The sequence below is a fragment of the Hyperolius riggenbachi genome, chromosome 7 (assembly GCF_040937935.1).
Source record: "Hyperolius riggenbachi isolate aHypRig1 chromosome 7, aHypRig1.pri, whole genome shotgun sequence".
NCBI lineage: Eukaryota > Metazoa > Chordata > Amphibia > Anura > Hyperoliidae > Hyperolius > Hyperolius riggenbachi.
The window spans coordinates 295,367,500-295,387,500 of NC_090652.1; the positions used below are offsets into that span (position 1 = coordinate 295,367,500).

Genomic DNA, 20,001 nt, shown 5'->3' on the forward strand with positions numbered 1-20,001 from the left:
AGGAAATCTTGGGGATAAGTGGGATTAATGAAGCACTAATGGGATCAGTGTGTGTGTATATACACGATGAGTCATACGCTACGGGGCCCATAAATCAGAGCGAGAAGCAGGACTGGGCCCGCTGCCCATCTCCCCCCCCCCCAAAGAGAGTCATAAATAAGAGAACGGCCAACACCAGGCCGCCAAACGCCACCTGCCGCCCCGCCGTCACTGCAGGAATTACAGTGCAGCATCCATCACTTTAATGCTTGTACTTTGCAAATTAAAGCTGTCATCGCCCCAGTCGGTGGGACAATTTAAACCTTTGACGTCCTTCCATCCCGCCCGGCCCCTCGCTGACACGCCACTTCCCCCTCTCGCCATGTGTCTCTCCATAAAATCTCATTTTTACATAGCAGTATTTATTATGGGAGCGCTGACTGCAGCTGGCTGCCTGTCCTGTACATCTAGGGCAAGCTTCTGCAGCCTGTAGCGGCGTCACTTGCCATCCAATGGAGATGATGGATGAGATGCAAATTAAATGGAAATTACATGCAGCTTGGACACAGACCAATCAAATGTGGTTGAAGTTGATTTTCATTGGTCATATACCAAGCTGCATGTAAAGGTACCGGGATCAGATAAATTCCTTCTGAAACAAAATGTCATAATATGTCAAATGCACCCTGTATGTATTTAGAGAGTTTAGCCTGTCTTAAAGAGAAACTCTGACCAAGAATTGAACTTTATCCCAATCAGTAGCTGATACCCCCTTTTACATGAGAAATGTATTCCTTTTCACAAACAGACCATCAGGGGGCGCTGTATGACTGATATTGTGGTGAAACCGGTCCCACAAGAAACTTTGAGGACCGTGGTACTCCTGGCAGTTTCCTGTCTGTGAACCTTGCTGCATTGTGGGAAATAGCTGTTTACAGCTGTTTCCAACTGTCAAAAAAGCATGCAGCAGCTACATCACCTGCCAGCAGTAAAATGTCACCATGTAATAAATGTCAGAATGTAAATCAGGGATTTAAAATTTTTTACAATGGGCAAACACTGACTAAATCATTTATACCTAATTATTATAAAAATGAAGCACTTTTTTATTACATTATTTTCACTGAAGTTCCTCTTTAAGTACAAATTATACAATTTTCTGTTATATTTACTTTGCCAGATAGATTTTTTTCCCCAACATGTTGAAAAAAAATCAATCTGTTAGTTAAATCTAACAGAAAATTGTATGGTGTGTACCTAGCAGCCTTTGATGAATTCATACCATGCTAGATACACACCATACAATTTTCTGTTAGATTTACCTGCCAGATAGATTTTTTTCCAACTTGTTGGAAAAAAAGTCTATCTGGCAGGGAATATCTAACAGAAAATTGTATGGTGTGCATCTAGCATTATTCCCCCTCATCTGTAACTATTCACAACTATAATTTGATCTCTCAGCTGTGTCAGCAGGCTGCCTTGGCAGAGCAGCTAATTTGTGAACACATGGAACACATGATGTTACCCTATGTCTGCTTCCATGAAAGCAGGAAGTAGACACTGCTAATTTATTGCTGGACTTGTATCAGCTGTAACAAAGAAATGTTTTTTCTTTAAAGGTTAGTATGTTGTTGCGTATCTTTTACAGCAGAGAAGAAGTTCTGAGTTTAGGTCCACTTTAATATCCATCACAACTGATTATAAAAAAAACCATTAAGGTCAAAGCCTTGTATACACACTAGATCAAGGGTCCCCAAACGTTTTGCGTCGAGGGCCGGGTCAACATACTTCAGACTGCTGGGGGGCCGGAGTATACATAGAAGTCTTTGCGGGCCAGACAGTGATGCATACTAAGGTGACAACCTTCAGTCCAATTGGACAACAGTATCACCTGATGTGGAATTTGATTGGAAACTAGCAAATTACTGCTTTCTGGCTTCATTCTATATGCAGACCACCAATATTTAAAGATGTAGCTAACCGCATCCATAATATATTTTGTGGGGGGGGGGGGGGGGGGGGGCGGTTAAAAAGCCTCAGGGGGCCACATTCGGCCCGCGGGCCTTAGTTTGAGGACCACTGCACTAGATGGTTCTTGACCACAGTGGCTGGTAGGGGGAGCCTCTGCCAAGAATCTAGCATGTGTACAGTGACCCTCGATCCCCCTCGATGCATTGGCGAGCAATCAGCCTGCCAAAATGTCTCGGCCTAATGCAGTCTACAGTTGAAGCCAAAGTTCCTCCATAGTATAATAAATGTAGCATTTGGTTTGAAAGCAGGGCATGCATTTTGAGCCTAATAGAGGTGTTGCATGCCTGAGCAATTAACCAGTCAATTGCAGCATGTTTTTAGGGATGCGCAACCTCCCCCCCCCCCCCTTTTTCATAATTTTGCTAGTACGTAACTACCAGGTTAGCTGCTCCCAGCCCGTGTTCCTGAGTTTCCTGTTTGCATGGTAAGTAATAGTAGTTATGCATATGATTTGCATCTGAATTGAATGGGAAGTGTGCAGATAGCTTATTAGAGGAGCTGCACATGTGAGCTGTTGGTCATTTCAGATGCAGACTTTGCGGTATGCGCTGGCCCTCTCCTCGCAGTCTGAGGGCATTGTTCTCCTACTCAATCTGCCTGGTTAAAATTAGATTGCCAGTTCCTCTGAGGATAGTCAATGAAGTGACCATGTACTCTGTAAAGTGCTGCAGAAGATGTCAGTGCTATATACAGTAAATACATAATAATATGGTAGGACATTAGACTATGACTATGGTAGGATTAGATAGCGAGCTCCTCTGAGGACAGTCAGTGACATGACTATGTACTCTGTAATGTGCTACAGAAGATGCCAGTGATATATAAATACATAATAATAATATGGTAGGACCTTAGACTATGACTATGGTAGGATTAGACTGTGAGCTCATCTGAGGACAGTCAGTGATAAGACTATGTACTCTGTAAAGTGCTGCAGAAGATGTCAGTGCTATATAAAAACTAATAATAATAATACTGTGGTAGGACTTTAGACTATGACTATGGTAGGGATTACGGTAGATTCTAAGCCCTGAGGACAGTCGGTGACATGACTAGGTACTCTGTAAAGTGTTGCAGAAGATGTCAGTACAATATACTGTAAATACATAATAATAATAATATTGTAGGACATTAGACTATGACCATGGTAGGGTTAGACTGTGAACTCCTCTGAGGACAGTTGGTGACATGACCATGTATTCTGTAAAGTTCTGCAGAAGATGTCTGTGCAATATACTGTACTGTAACTACATAATAATAATGTTGGACATTAGACTAGGAGTATGGTAGAGATTAGATTGTGAGCTCCTCTGAGGACAGTCAGTGACACAACTACAGTATATACGCTGCAATGTGCTGTAGAAAATGTTGACACTAAATAAAGGCATTATAATTACACTATTGATCACAGGGCAACATATTGCATATTGTAGGTGCACTTGGCAGAGTCTTCCTGACTGCAGAATGACTGAAAGCAGCACATTTAGAAATCATAGGACTATGGTTGCCCCACTGATCACCATGTTACCTCTATGGGCCTGATTCACAAAGCGGTGATAACTCAGTTATCACGCCTAAAAGACTTTAGGCGTGATAAGCTGTGCACTGCTGAGTTAGCACCGCTTTTGCTCTTTAGTCCCGCGCGCAAAGTTTTTTGCGCGTGCAATCGCGCAATTCCGCGCGCAGCGCCCATAGCGTTTAATGGGCACATCGCGTGAACTGCACCGTGCGCCGGGCGATTGCGCACGCAAAACTTTGCGCGAGTTTCATTTTATCACGCCTAAACTGAGTTTAGGCGTGATGAAGGGCTTTTCACAGGCGTGCAAACACTTTGCACCGCTTTGTGAATCAGGCCCTATGTGTGCAGGGTTGGCGCTTCCATAGTGGCAAACTGAGCAATTGCCCCAGGAACCAGTCAGTCACACTCCGAATGTTCTTTAGGACAAACTAAAAAACTATCACCTCTAAAGAGGTATGACAAGACACTAAAACAGGGGTGGGGCACCCAATGCATAAAAGAGAGGCTAAAAAAAGCTCTTGAAGAATTTGGACAAATTGACAAAAGGTCTTTTATTTGAGCACATAAAATTGTCAATTTTATGTGCTCAAATTAAAGACCTTTTACTTAATTAATAGTTAAAGGACCACTGTCGCAAACAATCATAAAATGTAAATTACATGTAAACACATCCGAGTAAGAATTACGTTTCTTCCAGAGTAAAAGGAGCCATAAATTACTTTTCTCCTATGTTGCTGTCCCTTACTGTAGGTAGTAGAAATCTGACAGAACTGACAGGTTTTGGACTAGTCCAGTGATCTACAAACTTGGATCTCCAGCTGTTAAGGAACTACAAGTCCCACAATGCATTGCAGGAGTCTGACAGCCACAGTCATGATTCATAAAGGCAAATGCATTGTGGGACTTGTAGTCCCTTAACAGCTGGAGAGCCAAGTTTGCAGATCACTGGACTAGTCCATCTCCTCATGGGGGAATTCTCTGCTTTTTTTGTTAATCTCAAACACAGTTAGTGAATGGTGGTTGCTTTGTCCAACTGCAAAACAAGTGTGCAGCAAGCAGGTAGGCTGGACAGCATCTTTGTATAGGTCCTTTTCAGGGAAAGCCTGTATAAAGAATAAAAGCCTTGCTGAGAATCCCCCATGAAGAGATGGACTAGCCCAAAACATGTCAGTAATGTCAGTTGTCCACTACTTACTGTAAGTGACAACAAAATAGGAGAATAAAATCATTTATGGCTCATTTTACTCTGGAAGACACTTACTTCTTATTTGTATGTTAACATGTATTTTACATTTTACAATTATTTGCGATAGTGGTCCACTTTAATAGATACATGCATCTTCTTCATTGTGGCTGGTGCACAGTCACCCTGCAGCTCCTGATGCAGGTCACGTGACACAGAGAAGGGAGCCGCAGGGAGATAGACTGTACAACGGCTACAGTGACGAACAGAGGAGTGAGGAAATGTCACATCACTAGATGAAGCTAATGTATGATGCTCTGCATTTGTCACAGACAGAACTGGGCCCCATCTGCCCCCGGGACCCCCTGCAATAGCAGGGTTGCAGTGGCTATTGTTACACCCCTGGCAACACAGCTTGTTCTAATATCCTCCCCTCTATATCCAAAAGTAAATAAAGACTAATACAAATCTTAGCTGGAGCTGAGGTTACAGTAAAGAAAAAATGCGTTCATTTATTTACAGAGTGCTGAAACTCAACCTAGTTTATTTCCATAAGGCCGGGCCAGGGTGTTTCACTGTAATGGATGTAACCGATTGGCTCACATACAACCTTAGCCTCCTCTTCCCACCCCCAATGCAGTGAGATACCAGCTAATAATTAGTTAAATACATATAAATTATTTTCTCCAGTCTCCACATCTTGGAGCAATATTATTGTCCATCATAAATAAATAAATTCTAGGCAGTGTGTCGCCCACAGTCCTCAAGTTATTATTTCATGGCGAGGGCAATGTGCCCATCTCTTCCTCGGAGCAGAAAGACTCAGGGCTGTAGCGCAGAGGTCCACCGTGCCTTAAGATGTCAGCGTCTCTGTCTGTAGGCCGTAACTCTGGCTCCTCCTCTTCCTCCTCCTCCTCCTCCTCTTCCTCTTCCTCCTTGTCATCCTGGACATGTTTGGCTGCTGTTTTGCCTCCTGACCTCTGCCTGTCACTTGGGTTGGCTAGACCCTGATCTTTCACCTTACGACTTCTCTTCCACTTCATGCGACGGTTCTGAAACCAAATCTTCACCTGGGTGGAAAGATTATACAACCGTTACAGATGTGATCTGCGTTTAATGGTCGCTGTGCATTATATGTAATTTATGCAATGCCTAGTTTAATAGACTTTTCCCCTGAGGTTTTTTTTCACAAGAAATATTTTCACACCTCATCACCAAACCAACACAGTTAGAACAACAATAGAATATGCTGCTCCAAATAAACTCCGGTTACAAAACTCAGACGAAAGGTACATTGAATCAAGGTCTACAAAGGAACAAAAAGTGGAACTAAACTCAGGATTTCCTATCTTCTTTAAAGTGAACCAGAGATGAAGCACCCTCATGTATTTTACCATATATATCAGTGGGAACATTAGACAAATCACCTACCCTGCTCTCTGTTTCATTCTTCACTGCTCAGCTTGCTTGTTACCAGCCCTGATAAAATCCCAGACTGAGCATTCAGTCTGGCTTTGCTCAGTAATCATTATAGCTGAGTCTGTCTTCTCTGATGTCTTTTGAAGCCCAAGCTTGCCCCTTCTGGCTCTGGTATAATTACTCAGCTATAATGATTTCTGAGAAAAGCCAGACTGAATGCTCAGTCTGGGATTTTATCAGGGCTGCTAACAAGCAGGCTGAGCAGTGAAGAATGAAACAGAGCAGGGTAGGTGATTTGTCTAATGTTCCCACTGATATATATGGCAAAATACATGAGGGTGCTTCGTCTCTGGTTCACTTTAACCTCCCTAGCGGTATGGACAGAAATGTCAGTTCAAAAAAAACATGCTGTGAACAGTGTAAACATGCATACACATCAATACTCTCCTGCACTGTATACTAGACCCTTGCTTGACACATTTTGGCAAGTTACAGAAAAAAAAAAGTTTTAAAAATAAATTTTATCACTGTTTGCACAGAAATCCTGGGGAAATTGAACGCTGGGGAGGTTAAAAGAATAGCCACAGCATCATACAACTTATTGAAAAAAACCTAAAAAAAACCCTGAAGATTAGAACTTGGTTTTACTTTGCAGGTAGCACTGAAGAGTTTAAACCTCAGTGTTTACTGTATGGTGAGAGAGCCATGGTGCTCCCGCAGTCTATTCACTGCTGCAGATAAGAACTAATTAGACACTTTAAATTGGGTAAACAAACACAGTGCACAGCAGTGTTCTCCCCAGAATTTTTTTCCAGCCGGGTGGTATGAAAAAGTAGCCGGGTGGCATGAAAAAATAGCCGGGTGGAGTGAGATGATATAATGCAGGGCTGGTGCTTTTGAGGAAGGTGGTGAGCAGATAACAGCCGGGTGGTCACCAAAAATAACCGGGTGGAGCACCCGCCTAAGGCTCCCTGCACACTGCAAATCCGTTTTCCGATTCCGTTTCCGATTCCGTTTCCGATTTTCCTGGAATACATTCAACAGAAAAACGGATCAAAAAACGCAGCATGCAGTTAAGATTAAAAATCTGAATCGGAATCGGATGTAAAAACAGATTAAAAATCTGAATCTGATTTGCTTGCAGTGTGCAAGAGGCCGAAAAGAGCCTGGGGAGAACACTGTAGTGTGTGTAAACATCAGACTGATGTCTGATGTCGTGCGTGTCTGCCTCCTGCACACGTTGACGAAATCCCTGTGTGAACAGGGCCTAAAGGTTACCTCTGGAGAATTTCATCAAAGGAAAGAGCGCAAGCAACTTTGGTCTCGCTAGTTAGTTGGTCTCGCTAATAAATCAGCGCAACTTAATTTATTTCTCTGCTTGCTACGCACTCTAGTGTTAGGGCCCTTTTTACACTTAATCAGTTGCTCTGTTAAAACTTAAAGAAAACTGATTTTCAATGTATTGCCCATGTTTTCCTATGGCACCTTTCACACTTAACGCGTTTTAACTGAAATGTTTGTCACAATGCACTGCTATGGAAAAAATGCGTACTAACGCACAGCAACTGATTACGTGTAAAAGGGGCCTTAGCGTAACGTGCATAACTAAACGCCCGGTGCTTACAAAACCTACACAGTAGTGATAGTTAATAGTAGTGCCTGATCAATGCAGCATCGCGGTAGCAAAAAGTCACTACCACATGGCTTTCATGAGCTGCGGCCGTTGCTTAGCTACGCACGCTACACTACACTACACAAGTGTGCGGGGAAACAAAAAAGGTTGCGTTGATTTATTAGGCAAGGAGGTTGCTCGTGCTATATCCTTTGATGAATCAACCCCTTGTCCTTTATTTCATGCATTGTACTTTTTCATGTAATTATATTTATTTCCAGTATTTTTTTTTAAGTCATTGTTTCCCTCCCTACTTCCATTGCCTTAATGTTATTTAATATGCCTGATATTTCCTGTGAGGGCTGGGGGGTCAGTGGGTATTGCAGATAGTGTGCAGGGGCCATATATATATATATATATTGATCATATATAGCACCTGCACACTGTCTTCAATACCACCGACTGACACCCCTCGCCCCCACCGGTAATATTGTGCAGCATATTAAATAACATTAAGCTTCTACAGTCAGCCGCAACCACGTGCAGACAGCCGCCCCAGCGCTTACTTACAGATCAGTATGCTAGAGCAGCTAGACAGTCTGTAATGCGCGCTGTGGGATATCGGCTTAGCCACTGTCTCCCCGCCTCTTACTGCCGCCGCACCAGTCAGCGCACGAGCTCGCCGGGAAGCGCGAGATCTCGTGCATAGAGGAGCAGCTTCAGGACAGCCTCTTACTGCCGCTCAGCCAATCGTTGCACGAGCTCCCCGGGAAGCGCGAGAGCTCGTGCATAGTGCAGCGTACATTCAGGACAGCGCTGCTGGATTATTTTTGTCAGAGAGCCCGGCGCGTCCTGACATCCGGGCACAGGATGACAGCTGGGAACCAGCCGGGCGGGAATGGATTTGACCCGGGCGGCGCGCCCACCTGTTTGATCCTGGGGAGAACACTGCACAGAGAAGTGAATTTCTTCAGCAACTATATGTGAAATAAAGAGTTTTCATTGTGTGCTGTGCAAGAGTTCGGTTTCACTTTCACTCCAAATTTAACTCCAATTTTTTATTATTTTTGATGAACCTCTCCCTCAAACTCTCCCTCACTTACCACAGCTAAAACACCATCATCACCTCCCCCCCCCTTAACTTCTATAGGCTGACCCAATCCCTGCCACAGCTCACATATTGAAAATTTTGACCCATGTCACCTAACGCCAGAGCAATGCTCAGTTAGGGCCTTTTTCCACCATGAAACGTAAATCGCAACTGTTCTACAATGTGATCACGTTTCTTGCCATTTCCACTACTGCCATTTTGCGCAATTTTGCGAATCCATCAGGTGTACACCGTGAGTTGTGGTGCATTTTCATTTTCTGAGGAAAGATAAAAAAAACTTGAGTTTTAATTGCTGAATCGCTTGGAAAATTGCATAGCAATCCGCACGGTTGCGATGCGATGTTCCTACGCACTTATACTTTGTATAGAGCGCAAACACAACAAAAAAGTGCAGCAAGTTGGCCCTTGGGATTCCGAAAAAAATGAATTGCGCTAGTGGAAAGCCATCACTGTGATTTACATGTTAATCGTGGTGTTGTTGTTGTGATCCAGTTTTCGGATTACAGAAAAAGGACCCTTAGGTGCTGTTTCCACTGGAAGGCCGCGTCCTTCTCCAAATCAGACACACTTGTGCAGCTGCAATTCACACCTGAATCCCCCCACAATGCTAATGCAAGGGAATGGGGATTCAGAGCGAGAACTGAGCCTAAAACATACCAATAGAAGTTATAGTATTAGCCACAAGAGGGGGCCCTTGTGCCTTAAAAAGATAGCACAGCCTGAGCCATACTATTACAGTATGCTTCCTTTAGGAATAGGTGTAATATGCAAACTGTATTCATGAAGGAACAAACTGCCTCTGTACCAGAGAAGGCCCTTTATGTCTCCAAAATGATGGCCATACTTTGATTATAGCAGTTATAAAAATGGCAATTATCTCTAAGGATCACCACTTTCCAGCATGACCGCGACTTCTGCCACTATCACCACTTTTACTTAAAGGACCTTTGTCGTGAAAATCTTAAAATTTAAAATATACTGTATGTAAACTTTTACAATCAAGAAGTACGTGTCTTCCAGAGTAAAATGAGCCATAAATTACTTTTCACCTATGTTCCTGTCACTTATATTCGGTAGTAGAAATATGACAGAAACAACAGGTTTTGGACTAGTCCCTCTCCTCACGGGGGATTCACAGGGATTTCTTTATTTTCAAAATGCACTTAGTGAATGGCAGTTGCTCCGTCCAACTGCCAAAAAAGTGTACGGTGAGCAGGGAGGCTGGCCAGCATCTTTGCATAAATCGTTTTCAGGATTGCGTGTTCAGGGGCAATGGCTTTAAGTATTAGAGGCAGAGGATCAGCAGGAACAATAAAATGATTCACTGTATACAATTAACTTGAGTAGAAAAAATGTTTCAATCAAAATATCATATTAGTGGTGTCAGTGGGCCTGACAGAGGCAACTAGCGTTATTCCCTTCCTGACGCCTATAAATGACCTTCTCCAATGGACAATATGGTTTTCCTGCCTTACTAGTGTCCTCTTCCCTTGCTGGTCAGGGTTGCAGAATGCGCTGCTCCTGTCTTATGAGGGCAGCCATCTTGCCTTTTGGAATCCCTGTAAATGGCTTTACCTGTGGAGCTGATGACGTATCTGACTGATATGACCAGATATATATTTCTGCTGCTCTGACGCTGCACACACAGCACTATAGGTGGCATATAAAAGCTTGGTTGCGTATCTCTTACCTGCGTCTCAGTCAGCATGAGTGATGTGGCCACCTCAAAGCGCTTTGGCCTCGACAGATACTTGTTGAGCTTGAACTGGTTCTCCAATTCCAGTAGCTGCTGGCTGGTGAAGGCTGTCCGAGGGCGCCGACACTTTCCCATCAGGCCAGGCTGAGCGGAAGCTGCGGGATGAGAGAGATCAGGATTATTACACAGCGCTAAGCAGTTCATTGTATGGCATGCTAAAGGGAACCTGTCAGGGCAGCTGGTATCTATCCTATACAGTGCTAGAGGCTGCCACAGGCCGTATGGAAAAAATCATTTGCCTTAGCATCTCCACATTTCTTAAAATGACAGGAACATATCATATTTCCATTGTATTTGAAATCTACTTTCAAATTGTCAGTCACATGACCACCTTAATCAAAGTTCTGTTGAACCCTAAAGTTAGGCGTTATGTGGAATTTGTCCTGATTTCTCTTTCCCTCCCCTTTCTGTATTTTAGTACTACAGGGTATTTACTTTGTAAATATCCAAACAAATTGCATGATATGATTTTGAGCATGTTCTCACATGGCACATCAGAAGTGTTTTTATTGTACAAAGCAAGAAAGCTGGAGATAATAGTTTTCTAATAATATTAAAGGACACCTAATGTGAGGAGAATACGGAGGCTGCCATATTTATTTCCTTTCAAACAATACCAGTTGCCTGGCAACCCTGCCGGACGGTTTGGTTACAGTAGTGTCAGAATCACACCAGAAACAAGCATGCAGCTAATCTTGTCAGATCTGACTATAATGTCAAACACCTGATCTGCTGCATGCTTGTTCAGGGGCTATGGCTAATAGTATTAGAGGCAGAGGATCAGCAGGATAGCCAGGCAACTGGTATTGCTTAAAAGGAAATACTATGTCAGCCTCCACATCCCTCTCACTTTAATTGTACTTTAACCAATAAATGACATCAGAGACAACTGATATTTATCACTGATCAATATTGCTGTACCCCAATGTTTGCTTGGGTTTGTCTGGCTCCCACTCATGAAAATCGTACTGATAAATTAATTTCCTCCAAATGGACCTTACACGGTACCCAAAATGACATGTGACATAATAAGATAAATGTGTATGAATAGTGCCCAGCATACAAATAAGTAGGCCGTGTTGCTTTTCATATTTTTGTGCCCAGAAGAGCTAAACATCATGTAGGCGAGTGACCGTTTCTTTCAAGGTGGGACCAGTTGGACTATAGAGTAACCTTCGGTGATAAGGAATTACAGCCATATAATTTTTTCCTGGCAGATAACAGCTTCTGAGAGCATAGGATAGATTAAAAAAGGTCAATAGTTGATATAATTTGGCTTAGAACCCTCTCAGACCGTGAGAAGGACTGTATCATTCAGTTGAGACAATACTACTTTTTAGCTGATACACAGACACTAATGCTGGGTACACACATTGTGATTTCCCTCTTGATCCGCGGGATCGATCGGGATTGATTAGATTATTTCCGACATGTTTGATCAGGTTTCGATCGATACAACCGTCAATTTTGCATACTTAACATGCAAAATTGATGCCTTTATCGATCGATCGAAACCAGATCGAACATGTGTACCCAGCATTAGACTGGGGGAATCTTACGTGTCTAGAAACGCAGGACAAGACTACGGGATATCACCTGTAAAATAACCTCGTCTAACCCTATATGAGAATAATCAATTAGTACAAAGCATAAGGGAGCCTTAGGTATATACAAATTGGTAGCAAAATTTTATTCCTATTACTTGCGTACAAAACACCCCAAAAGGCACCCAATAAAAAATCCCACCCCTAAAACCACCGTAACCAACTGAATGCTTGGTCTGTGACCTGTAAAAGATAATTGCAGTCCTGGAGTGCACTCCTATTTGAACCAGCGCTGTTATTTTTAAATCTTCAGGCCCATTCAGAGATCACAGCATATATGACAGCCAAGTTAGTGTGGAGAGGGTATCTTCATCCTCAACCCGTATGATTTCAAAGCATACCTCTAAACATTGTAGTTTTTACATGTGCATTACAGCCACGGCTTGTGTCTAACCTCTCCAGCCCTGTGTGGCAGCAGTAGCTTCAGGTAATAACTTTATAGCCTCCAACTCACGTGACCTTGCACGGAACAGTGCTCTTTCACCCCTCCAAGATGGTCTGGAGACCCGCAGTAGACAGCCGTATTGCCGGCGGGGATGAGCTGCGAAATGGCGTGCTGTACGCTTATCCGGGAGCAGAGCGAGAGGAAGCGCATGGAGGTACGGGGAGGACGCGGCAACGCCCACCTAGTTGGCGTCACAGGCGCACGTGACGCGTTTCATCCTATCGGATTTCATCAGACGTGTTGATGCTTTGGAATGCATACGGGTTGAGGATGAAGATACCCTCTCCACACTAACTTGGCTGTCATATATGCTGTGATCTCTGAATGGGCCTGAAGATTTAAAAATAACAGCGCTGGTTCAAATAGAAGTGCACTCCAGGACTGCAATTATCTTTTACAGGTCACAGACCAAGCATTCAGTTGGTTACGGTGGTTTTAGGGGTGGGATTTTTTATTGGGTGTCTTTTGGGGTGTTTTGTACGCAAGTAATAGGAATAAAATTTTGCTACCAATTTGTATATACCTAAGGCTCCCTTATGCTTTGTACTAATTGAATCTTACGTGTCATTTTTAGGAGTAGGAGGATAGAAACAATTGTTTATCTCGCCAGTTAATTTTCACCTAGAGTTTCCTACACCCGAGACAAAGCTGAAGTTGAGTCACTAAGTCACTGAGTCACTGAAGTTGAGTCACTAAAGTTGAGCCAGTAACTGCCCCCTCGGAGGAGCTCACAATCAGATACCTATTATCTATTATTATTATGAATTGGATTTATATGGCGCCAACATATTATGCAGTGCTGTACAATAAATAAGGTTACAGATACAGACATTGATAACAGGGATGACAGTAAACACACAACAGACAATAAGCAATAAGGTACACAATGCCAGATCATACACTGGAGTAATAGTCTCAGTAAGGGCTGATTCACACTACAAGAGCTTTTTAAAGAGAAACTCCGACCAAGAATTGAACTTTATCCCAATCAGTAGCTGATACCCCCTTTTACATGAGAAATCTATTCCTTTTCACAAACAGACCATCAGGGGGCTCTGTATGGCTGATATTGTGGTGAAACCCCTCCCACAAGAAACAAGAAAAGTATGTACTCTTGGCAGTTTCCTGCCTGTGAACCTTGCTGCATTGTGGGAAATAGCTGTTTACAGCAGTTTCCAACTGCCAATAAAGCATGCAGCAGCTACATCATCTGCCAACAGTAAAAATGTCACCATGTAATAAATGTCAGAATGTAAATCAGGGATTTAAAAGAGTTTACAATGGGCAAACACTGACTAAATCATTTATACATAATTATTGTAAAAATGAAGCACTTTTTTATTACATTATTTTCACTGGAGTTCCTCTTTAAGCTCTAGAGATTTTAAAAGCTCTTGCTAATGCAATGCTATGGGGGATTTTTACAAAATCACATCGCTCCAGTCTGCACACTCACTTAGGATAACATTAGCAGTAGCTATTAAAATCCCAAAGCGCTTAGAAAAGCTCTTGTAGTGTGAACCAGCCCTAATTCCGGTTCAGGTTACTCTGTGAGCAGGATACACAGATACACAAGGAGAGAGGGCCCTACCAAAAACTTACAATCTAAAGATAGGGGATGACACAATAGGAGGGGGTTGAGTGGAAATTACCTTGGTGTAATGTAGATTTGTGGAGAACTGCTGGTGAATTCTGGAAGATTTGCAATTGTGACCTGAAATTCGTTAAACGTATCGATCGGATGTCAGGCCGACTAGGTCGATTGGCGTTAATGTCATGCGTTATCAGGACAACCGTCCAACACGGCGGGACCCCGTCGCTGTTTCCCCTAATGTAAATGTACCCCTGCATTTAATACTTGTCTGCTATCTCCCGCCATGGTCCCCATTCATCCTCAGCATTGCCGCTGGGCTCCTGGAAAGCATGCGGTGCATGTGTGATGTCACACACACATACGCTGACCATACGTCCCGCTTTACCCGGGACAGGTCCCGGATTCGGGGTCCCTTGTCCCAGGCTGCATGAGGTCCCGGGAAACGTCCCGCTTTTAGCCGCAGGACGTCCCGGCCTCGGGACTCTCGCCACCATACTATTGCATGAACTGGCCGCGGCGTCTAGTAGCCAGTTCATATCCCGCAGCCCCGCTCCAGCCTGCATAGTCTTCCGGCAGGCAGAGCAGGGCTACGGGCAGATGGCGTCTGAAGCCCTGTACTGGAGACTATTTGTTTCTCCTGTACAGGGCTTCGGGCGCCATCTTCCCGTAGCCCTGCTATTCCTCTCAGCGCAGGAGATTACAGGAGGATCGTCCGGGGAGCTGCGCGCCAGAGGCTGGCCAGGAGAGGGGACTTCTGTCAGGTGAGTTAGTTCTTTTTTTTTTTTTTTGCTGAAATCTTGCCCAAATTGTGTTTGTTTTTTGCTGACATGTGGCCCATATTGCATTTGTTGTCTGCTAAAATGTGGCCCAAATTGCGTTTATTTTCTGCTGAAATGTGGCCCAAATTGCGTTTGTTTTTTGCTGAAATGTGGCCCAAATTGCGTTTGTTTTTTGCTGAAATGTGGCCCAAATTGCGTTTGTTTTCTGCTAAAATGTGGCCCAAATTGCATTTGTTTTTTGCTGAAATGTGGCCCAAATTGTGTTTGTTTTTGGCTGAAATGTGGCCCAAATTGCGTTTGTTTTCTGCTGAAATGTTGCCCAAATTGCGTTTTTTTTTCTGGTGAAATGTTGCCCACATTGTGTCTTTTTTTTCTGGTGAAATGTTGCCCACATTGCATGTATTTTCTGGTGTCTGGGGTAACTGTTGCTGCATTTATTATTTAATGGTCATAGTTGGCTATATTTCCTGCTTTGGGGTTACGGTTACGCTCCGCTCATACAATGTCATGGCCAGCCCATCGAACACCCCCCCCCCTACCAGTTCCCCCCCCCAATCCCAGGTTGGACCCAGAAAAATCTGGTCACTGTACACATACAATCAAGATCAGTGTGAAGCAAGCACCCAAGGAGGGGAATGGTGGATGTGCTCAGGCTTGCAGCGTCTCTGCACTTCAGACGTTCCAACAACTCCTCCACAGTCAAGCCAGCACCATCCGTAGTAAATAGCTCTTTATTGTTAAAGTAGCATGACAGACATGTACACATACAACACAATGGGCTTGATTCACAAAGCGGTGCAAAGTGTTTGCACGCCTGTGAAAAGCCCTTTATCACGCCTAAACTCAGTTTAGGCGTGATAAGAAGAAACTCGCGCGATCTCCCGCGCGCAAAGTTTTGCGCGCGTAGCGCACCGCGCTGCGCGCGCAGCGTCCATTGAGCCCTATGGGACTTTGCGCGCGCAGCGCGGTGCGCTACGCGCGCAAAACTTTGCGCGCGGGAGCTTCGCGCGAAGAGCAGCACAAATCGGTGATAACTCAGCTTTGCACGGCTTATCACTCCTAAAGTCTTTTAGGCGTGATAACTGAGTTATCACCGCTTTGTGAATCAAGCCCATTGGAACGTTAAAGTGTAACTGCCAGGCATAAAATCAAAAATCAATTCTTTATTTTTATCTGGTACACAAGTAATGCGGATGCTAACCAGGCAATCCAAAAGTTAAAATCTCTATTACTTTTCTTGTTTATAAATGATCATTCCCCAGTTTACCTGACTCTTATTTGGTACATTGCCGCACAAAGGAAGTTGCAGGGCATGCTGGGTTGTCTTTTTTTGCTTCTTTATTTCCCCTCAGACTTAACTAATGTACAGAAGCAAAAAAGGACAACCCAGCATGCGCTGCAACTTCCTTTTTGCGGCAACGTACCAAATAAGAGTCAGGTAAACTGGGGAATGATCATTTATAAACAAGAAAAGTAATAGTGATTTTACCTTTTGGATTGCCTGATTAGCATCCTTATTACTTGTTTACCAGATAAAAATAAAGAATTGATTTTATGCCCGACAGTTAAGGTCCGTACACACGCCGGACTGGAGGCAACGGCGGGTCCGTCGTTGCCTCCAGTCCGGCGTGTGTACGGACCTTTACACTTTAACGTTGGAAGCCTTCCCGCAATGCAGAAGATGAATGGGGGCAGCAACGGGAGACAGCGGACAGGTAAAGTATTAAATGCACAGGCGGGGGGTACATTTACATTAGTGGGGCAGTGATGGAGGTGGCGTTACAAGGCCGGGCGTATGGGCAGGCAACAGTTATGTGTATCCAGCATGAACATTTTGCTTTTCCTTGGCTCAGGTATCACAATTGTACAAAATGGCTTCCGCTTTTGTCTGCAGATTCCAGGTCCTCTTTAATAATTTGTTGACCTAGCAGGTGAATTGGCAAACACAGCTATTATCTGTTCCCGTGAGAGACATGAGAGGCGCTAAAAGTCAGAAAAGATCAAGCAAAATATTTGCTGGACTATCACCAGCGGTTCCTACGATGACAGCGTTCTCATTTCTGCACACAATGGCCGCGGCCGATCCCGCGAGCCTCTCTCTTTATGCCGGTGAGATTCACACCTAACAAAAATATTGACTTGGGCAGCAAATTTCCCCTTCGCTGGAACTGCACTCTGACCCGCATGCACTGATCCAGATAACACTATGTATACAATTATATAAACTGAGTATCTGTGTTTGCAGACTAATCATTAGTTATTAGGAAGCAGATAAAGACAGCTTGCCTCTATTGATTGCCAGCTCTAAAGCGTTTATTAATTTAGCTGGGCTTGGCGCTGTGTAATCCACAACCGTCTGTTCTACTGTTTCCTCTCCCCTCTGAATCTCTCTAATGATTATGTGACTATACGTCTACACGAACATGCTGTGGTGCTGGACATACACTGAAAGTTTTCTGTGCAATTGTCTAAAGCTGGCCATAGGCTTAAAAGAGGAACTATAACCGAGGATTAAACTTCATCCCAATCAGTAGCTGATAACCCCTTTCCCTTGAAAAATCCTTACCTATTCTTTAATGGATCATCAGGGGGTATGTATGGCTGATATTGTGGTGAAACCCCTCCCACTGTGTGATGTCATGACCATGGTTTTGGCAGTTTGCGGTCTGTGAACCTCGTCGCATTGTGGCAAATAACAGCTGTTTCCAACTGCTTAGCAAGCAATATCTCCCCCAGTGCATAGAACTCTCAGGAATGAACATTCCATACAGATCACCTGGCAGAACTAAAGATGTCACCACCAGTGATACATTTCTGAATGTTAAAGCAGAATATAACCCTGCATTTTAACTTTGCTCTAAAACATTATTTACAGTATATTATATGCAACCAGCATTTTTTTTTACTAGACCAGCATTGGAAGGGTTACACAGTGCTTTAAAGTTCCTAGAGATTTCTGCAGACTCATCCGAAGCTGACATAGATACATTTTGTTTACATAAATGTATCTAAGTGTTGAATGTGACTCATCTCTCTGACTGAGAAGGAGCTGGAGGACAGCCAAAGAGTGTGTAACATTTATCAATAGATACATTAAACTAAATAGAATGTAACAATCTGAACTTCTGCATATCTCTCCACGGAACTTTACACCTCTGTGTTTAACCCTTCCAATGCTGGTCTAGTAAAAAAAAAAATGCTTTTTGCATATAATATGCTGTAAATAATGTTTTAGAGCAAAGTTGAAATGCAGAGTTATATTCCGCTTTAATTTAGGGGTAAACACTGACTAAATAATCTATAAATTAACCACTTCAGCCTACAGCTTCGAAAATCTTATGCATCCGAGCAATGTTCACCTCCCATTTATTCGCTAATAACTTTATCGCTACTTATCAAAATTAATTGATCTATATCTCGTTTTTTCTGCCACTAATTAGGCTTTCTTTAGGTAGTACATTTTGCTAAGAGCCACTTTACTGTAAATACATTTTAACAGGAAGATTAAGATAGAAATGGAAAAAAATCATTATTTCTCAGTTTTTGGCCATTATAGTTTAAAATTAATACATGCTACAGTAATTAAAACCCATGCATTTTATGTGCCCATTTGTCCCGCTTATTACACCATTTAAATTACATCCCTATCACAATTTATGGCGCCGATATTTTATTTAGAAATAAAGGTGCATTTTTTCAATTTGCGTCCATCACTATTTACAAGCTTATAATTTTAAAAAATTTAATAAGATACTCTCTTGACATGTATATTTAAAAAGTTCAGACCCTTAGGTAACTATTTATGTAGTTTTTTTTTTTTTAATTGTAATTTTTTTTTATTTTTTTTTTAATACAAAAATGTATTTGGGTAATTTTAGTTTGGGAGGTAAATAGCCAATTTTAGATGTAATGTAATGTATTTTTTTATTCAATACAGGTATGTGGGTGCAGTTTACTATTTGGCCACAAGATGGCCACATTCAAAAAATTCCTAGATGCGAACGATGTCGCATCTAGGAACTAAAAAGAAGAGAAGAAGTTTCCTGGGGGCAGAAATACCACGCTCTCTGATGAGAAAGCGTCGGTATTTCTGCCGGGGACTTAGATCGGTGAATGGGAATTATATTCCCATTCACTGATCGGGGGGGCAGCGGGAGTGCACGCGGGCGCGCGCCCGATCACGCGCACCACACGGCTGCAGCACCACTGCCTATCTGGACGGATATATGCGTCCAGATATGGCGAAGTGGTTAATATTGTATGAACTAAGCGTTTTTATTTATCATGTTATTTTCACTACAGTTCCTCTTTAAAGGACCACTATTGCAAAAATTCTAAAATTTAAAATACATAAATATAAAATGTTCATTTCTCACAGAGTAAAATGCGGTATTATTTGTACAGTAGATAGTAAAAAGCTGACAGATTTTGGACTAGTCCATTTCCTCATAGGAGATTCTCTGTATCACCATTCATTTTTACACAAGCCCTCCCTGAAAAGGATCTGTACAGAAATTTCAGACAGTTTACCTAATTGTTTGCACACTATTTTGGCAGTTGGACTGAGCCCCTGGATCTCACAGGGTGCAAAGGTACACAGCAAGAAGAGATTGGTTTATACCCATTGTTTTCTTAGCATTACCTTTATCATCAAGAAAGTGTCACTTAGCACTGGGTAAATTGCTGCAAATGGGAATGTCACTATTAGTACACACATTACTCAGTGTGCTCAGTGTTGTCTGTAACTCGTGTATAAGCCCGACCCCTATACTTTTATTTAGTGAGTCAGACCTACATTTCTAGACTTATAGTTGAGTATATATGGTAAATGGTATCATAGCCACAACACAGCGCACTGTTTCGGCATACAGGCCTCTCTCACTTGACAAAGGCTTGCATGCCGAAATGTTGTGCTTACAAAGATGAAAACAACACTAATACATTCCCATACCTCCCAATTTTCCAAGAT

At 42.8% G+C, this 20,001-nt stretch overlaps 1 protein-coding gene and 1 long non-coding RNA gene across 4 annotated transcripts in view; one reads left to right on the forward strand and one right to left on the reverse strand.

Annotated features, from left to right (window-relative positions):
* The window catches only part of LOC137525142 (uncharacterized), a 435,287-nt gene that overhangs the window by 14,283 nt on the left and 401,003 nt on the right, over positions 1-20,001 (forward strand). The gene's annotated exons all lie outside the window — the stretch shown is intronic.
* LOC137525141 (motor neuron and pancreas homeobox protein 1-like) overlaps positions 5,224-20,001 on the reverse strand; it is a 60,284-nt gene continuing 45,506 nt past the window's right edge. Inside the window, exons 2-3 of the mRNA XM_068246001.1 lie at positions 10,545-10,705; positions 5,224-5,782 (exon numbers count right to left, since the gene is read on the reverse strand). Of these exons, the coding sequence (XP_068102102.1) occupies positions 5,489-5,782; positions 10,545-10,705 (455 nt within the window). The 3' untranslated portion in view covers positions 5,224-5,488. The remainder of the gene's footprint in view (positions 5,783-10,544; positions 10,706-20,001) is intronic.